This window comes from Littorina saxatilis, linkage group LG7, assembly GCF_037325665.1.
Source record: "Littorina saxatilis isolate snail1 linkage group LG7, US_GU_Lsax_2.0, whole genome shotgun sequence".
Classification (NCBI taxonomy): domain Eukaryota; kingdom Metazoa; phylum Mollusca; class Gastropoda; order Littorinimorpha; family Littorinidae; genus Littorina; species Littorina saxatilis.
Window position 1 is genome coordinate 32290091 of NC_090251.1, and position 6000 is coordinate 32296090.

Here is a 6000-nt window from a genome sequence, read left to right on the forward strand (position 1 = left end):
GAATAATAGCTGTTTTTTAGACAACATCTATGGCCCCTGCGACCTTGACCTTGAAGCAAGGTCAAGATGCTATGTATGTTTTTTGGGGGCCTTGTCATCATACACCATCTTGCCAAATTTGGTACTGATAGACTGAATAGTGTCCAAGAAATATCCAACGTTAAAGTTTTCCGGACGGACGGACGGGGGGGACGGACGGACGGACGACTCGGGTGAGTACATAGACTCACTTTTGCTTCGCATGTGAGTCAAAAATGGTTTCTATACGTTGGTGTTGTTTTTGTGTGCTTTTCAATTGCGAAGTTCGGCCGTTTCCGGATCGCCGAAGCGTTACACGACTTTCGTGATCAACAATATGTTCAGTCTCATGGCTAAATGCAAACATGCAAACACCAACAAATTACTGCAATCGACAGTCAGGAGTTCAGTATTGGACGTAGCAACACATCTTTGCAACAACTCACGCTGAATTTGAAGTTACGGGCTTCGAACAAAAAATTATGAATGTCGTAACGCATCGTATCCGGACTCGACGCGCGAGTAATGTGCTCCATGACTTTGCCACATCACGGCTATTTTTAGCTCTTTGGCGTACAGGAAGTTCAAACAAGAAAATAGTCCTTTGAATCACAGCCAAATATTCACAGAAAACACCAGAATCATATCATTTGCTGAAACTCATGGCGTCGTTTCCTGACCTACGTTACGACTGAAGATGGTTTTTACTTAATTGTCGAGCCTGCAATTGCAAAGCTTTGTCACAAACTTACACACCGCAGATGGCGACAATGTAGTGTCGGAAGGATATCGAGTGCAAACAGTCTCTCAAAGCGCGAAGTTTAGCGGAACAAAGCAGCCAAGAAGTTTTCGTATCCTCTGATCGTCGATGTTCGACATTCATCAAGTACTTAAAATGGGTAATCTGAACGCAACAGGAACTTTCAACAAATACAGCAAACTCTGACGAATTGTGTTTTGTGTAGTTATTTTGGGTCAGACGGGTTTTGCCGGCAGGAAAGGCCAAACAGTGCAGATTCATGTCTGTCGCACAGGAACCGAAAGTGGTTCAAGCATTTCGTTTAGAACTGTGTTGCGACATTCACCTCAGTTTTGTTCCAAATGTCATTTTTTTACCAATATTAGTTGAAGTCCTTACCTTTCATAACTAGAATGTGTTGGGTAGAACACAAAAATACTGCAGAACTGATAAAAAATGCACAAAGGATTGAAGGCTTAGGTGGTTTAAAGTTGGAATTTGGTTTCCATGTTACAACATTCATCACGTAAATACAACACTTTAAAACGTCTCTTATTCAGCAACCAATTACTCTTTTTGTCTAATTTTTGCATTATTATATATATATACAAACAATAGACTTCATAGTAAAAACAATTATTTTGTATTTCTTGACACCTTACTTTTTACTTTGTATACACTTTGGACCACCATTTCTGAGAATGACCCATCTATGAAAGCATGCACAAGCCATATTTGAGGTCAGGCACAATACTGAGCAAAAAGTACAAAATGAATGGTAGCCACTTTCTGGATTTTTTTTTGCAAAGAACTGTTTTCTTCTGGTTGTTAATGTTGTTGTATTGTGATTAAAGAGAGAATAAAGAATTAATATCATTTTACAGATTATTTTTTCTGTTGATGGTTATTTTGTTTTTGATTATTTTCCATTGAAAATACAACTTAAAATGGCCACTGAAACCTGACAAAAATGAGTGGTCTTGTTTGAGAAAGCACAATGGTAAGTGAAGCAGTTTGTAGTGTCATGTTTGTATTTATTTTGGTCAAACTAAGTGTATTTAACAATTAGATATGCTCATTTTCTTTCTTTACCGTATAATGTGTCGTTAGCGTGGACGAAAAAATTGCATTCTGTAAGTAATGCTTCGTGTCTCACTTCACACGCTGATCTAAGTCCATTTGATCATCATATCTTTCACATGAAACTCGATATTTCCACTGATAATTGGAAGTTACTGAATAAAATGACACAATCTAGCACAAATAAAAGCAATCAAAAGACCTAGCGTTGTGAAAGAATGTGTGAAAGGCAATATCCGACGTTTTGCGTCACTGCGTTACTTACGTTTTTGCACTTCCAAAATGTAACGCGAAGTCGACACAGGCACACAAACGAATGTCAATCGACTCAATGCACTGCGAAAATTTCCACAGATTAGGAATAAATGGCCTTCACCTTTCCCACAATGCATTGAGAGGAGGTATTTTGACCTAGAAGTTGTTCGTGTCTTTGGCGTTTCGCGCAAACTTACGACATCTCAAAGAGTTTTTCAGACAGACGAACTTCAAGAATCATCGATCCCTAATTGATTTTGCTGTATTTAGTTGAGTTACCTAACAGGCAACTACTTTTGTTCATGTTTTATGCAAAATCACCAGCATTTGTTTAAATTGATGCTGAACTTAGTGGATTTCGTTCGTCATTCTCGCCACTCTGCCGACATTTCTTGGTGTCTTTCAATACGAACATCAGGAAAATTTGGCCTTTTCTTGAACCAAAGTTTATATTTTTGTGATTGACTTAAAGTTTCTTCGAGTTTGTATAAAGAAAGCTGTGAAGGGGAAATTTTAGTTACATTTTCCTGCATTTTAATAGTGTGGCTTGTTTTAGATTACGTTCGTATTTCTGACACCATTTTCGTTCCGTGTCACTCGAACCAACGCAATCAGCAATTCAGTTCATTGTGGTAGATGGCAGATACAATGTAAATCAAAACATGTTTACGTATGTTATCTGCTACAGAAAACAGAAAAAGAAAACAAGCGAATAAGAAAAATAATCAGTTGTGAAACGATGATAATTGATGATGTTGGTAATGTTGGACACAACAATTCAGGTGTCAAAAATAACTTACGTAATAATTTTCAGACTTTGCCTGTAACTGTGAATATTTGCCATTGTTGCAATGAATCGAATGAGTGAGATCATTTCAAACTGTATCAGGAACCTCTTACACACCAGACTAGATTTCAAGAGTACTAGAATTCAAGCATAACAGACTTCACAATTTTGGTGTCTTCATAACTTACGCTTGGTGTCTTCATAACTTACGCTACATCTGATTCACTTGCCATATTATTTTCAGGCCTTCACTTTTGTTTTCAGTTGTGTTGCATGGTCTACCAGAAAGGTGATCAATTAAATCAGCAGCATTACAATGCTGCCTAATCTTGTTCTTGTAAAAAAGTGATGGACTTGCCAAATGATGTAAGTAATGGTGTCTTCACAACAACTATTTCTTGCTCAATTGATTTACACAAAATGTAGGTGCTGTCTGGCTGGATTTTATGGATAAAATGTAACTCAAACACTAGACAAAATCAAAGATTCCAAAAGTTTTAACTTGATAGAAATATCTTGCAGTTGGTGTCCACCAAGTACTTACATCATTGTCCATGCATACCTATGATTGACGATCAATAAAGGAAAGAGACATGAAGGCAATTATGTTTTGACTTTTATTTCCGGTAAAGCTGTGTTTTAGCTCCCATTACAATCATAGACTTTTCCATCTGAGCATTTTTTATTTTTGATGCTCATGTCAGAATTTCATTGCTCAGTATTGTGCCTGTCCTCATTTGTAAAGTGTGTGTTGCACTATATATGCATGTCTGTTGATGTCCTGACCTCTCTCTGCATGTCAATATGTCTGTGCAAAGCGGTTCAATGCAAAAGCTGACGTGAGCCCCCACACGCACTCAACCACAAATGCTCTTGAGACAACATCAAACAAGCACCAAAAAAACTAACACCTCTAAAATGGACAAACTGTGCAAAATTGAGTGGAGATGTTGAGTGTGCAATAGGCCAATGCCCACATTAATCATAAAACAACAATACAGATAGGAAGACTAAAAGACCGTGAGGCTTATAGGTTCTACAATTCCTACTGCTACTACTTGAAAGAGAAAACTAGCACTAGCAGACGACCAGTCAGCCGCAATATTACCTGCCCATGATCCAGCGTTTTTCAAGTTCAGCGACAACCCAAGCATTCCTGACAGAAAATAGGTAAACAGTCCATTGAGAACCGACGATGTTGCTCTGAATGCTATGTATGCCGTAGCAATGGCACCAATAACGGTGAAATATTCAGCTGATTTGCCAAAATAAGTCTGCAACATCGACGACAGAGCCATGCTTGCAGCTACAGATCTCTGGTTGCACTTGCACCTTGTCGCTAACACAGGTCAGTGATTTCCCTTCCCGGATCAGGCGACCGGTGACATTGGAAGTTTGACTCCCAGTATGAACTATCCATAAAGGTGCATGCAGTACGAAGCAGGTGCGGATTAGGGGTGGGGTTACAGGGGTTCCGGACCCCCCCCCCCCCCCCCTCTCGGCTGTCAAAAAAACACCCAAAACAAAAAACATTTTCTGTCTGCGAATGTTGTTGTTGTTTCTGTCTGTAAAGCCGGGGGAGCGGTTAATTGTGTTAATCAGTATCATTATTGTACAGTTTTAACTGCCACTCCTATGCGACATGTCTTCCTTCCAACCATACTATATGATATCGGGAACAGATATCACTGAAGATAAATTGCCATTATTTAATACTAACTTTAAAACTGAGAAAAATGAGTGGCGGCGGGCTGCTGACAACAGTTGATCATGTTTAAAATCAAGGCCGATAAGCCGCACATTTTTTGTATAAAATAGCTAAAATTCTTCAGCTGCAGGGGGGCTTCGTCCCCCAGACGGCCCGGGCCCCAACGGGGCGTCAAGTTGCCCCTGTACAGACCCCTGGACCCCAGGTTATAACCCCCCCCCCCCCCCCCCCCCCAGTGCAAGTATCCATAAACAAGGCGCAGGTATGACGGCTTACTAGCGCCAAAACTAAAAATTACTAATTAACACGTGAAAGTTACTAATTTTCACGAGAAAATTACAATTATGACGTGAAAATTACTAATTTTGACGTGTTAATTACTAATTTTCACGTGTTAATTACTAATTTTCAAGTGTTAATGTCTAATTTTCAGTTTTGGCTCGCCTCCTGACGGCTTACTTGCGCCAAAACTAAAAAAATAGTAATTTTCACGCGTTAATTACTAATTTACATGTGCCTCGTGACTGTGGAGGTTCAATGCGCAGGCGCGACTGTAACACCGGCCAGAGCGAAACCAGTGTCACGATTTCATCTTTCGCCTGTGTACATATTTCCCCCTCGACATTTTTACATTTAGTCAAGGTTTGACTAAATGTTTTAACGTAGAGGGGGAATCGAGACGAGGGTCGTGGTGTGTGTGTGTGTGTGTGTCTGTCTGTCTGTCTGTGCGTGTGTGTGTGTAGAGCGAAAACTACTCTACCGATCTTTATGAAATTTGACATGAGAGTTCCTGAAAATGTTATCCCCGGATGTTTTTTTTCTTTTTTTCGATAAATACTTTTGATGACGTCATATCCGGCTTTTTGTAAAAGTTGAGGCGGCACTGTCACACCCTCATTTTTCAATCAAATTGATTGAAATTTTTGGCCCAGCAATCTTCGACGAAGGCCGGACTTCGGTATTGCATTTCAGCTTTGTGGCTTAAAAATTAATTTATGACTTTGGTCATTAAAAATCTGAAAATTGTAAAAAAAAAAAATTTTTTTTAAAACGATCCAAATTTACGTTCATCTTATTCTTCATCATTTTCTGATTACAAAAACATATAAATATGTAATATTCGGATTAAAAAACAAGCTCTGAAAATTAAAAATATAAAAATCATTATTAAAATAAAATTTCCGAAATCGATTTAAAAACAATTTCATCTTATTCCTTGTGGGTTCCTGATTCTAAAAACATATAGATTTGATATGTTTGGATTAAAAACACGCTCAGAAAGTTAAAAAGAATAGAGATAAAGAAAAGCGTGCTATCGATCCGCTTCTCAGCGCAAAAACTACCCTGCTCTTCTTGTCAATTTCACTGCCTTTGCATCGAGCGGTGTACTGACGATGCTACGAGTATACGCTC

At 38.8% G+C, this 6000-nt stretch overlaps 1 protein-coding gene across 1 annotated transcript in view; it reads right to left on the minus strand.

Moving 5' to 3' along the window:
- The window catches only part of LOC138971201 (very-long-chain 3-oxoacyl-CoA reductase-like), a 31489-nt gene extending 27274 nt beyond the window's left edge, over nucleotides 1–4215 (minus strand). The window contains exon 1 of the mRNA XM_070343869.1: nucleotides 3988–4215. Coding sequence (XP_070199970.1) covers nucleotides 3988–4177 — 190 coding nt within the window. The 5' untranslated portion in view covers nucleotides 4178–4215. The remainder of the gene's footprint in view (nucleotides 1–3987) is intronic.
- Nucleotides 4216–6000: the final 1785 nt, after the last annotated feature.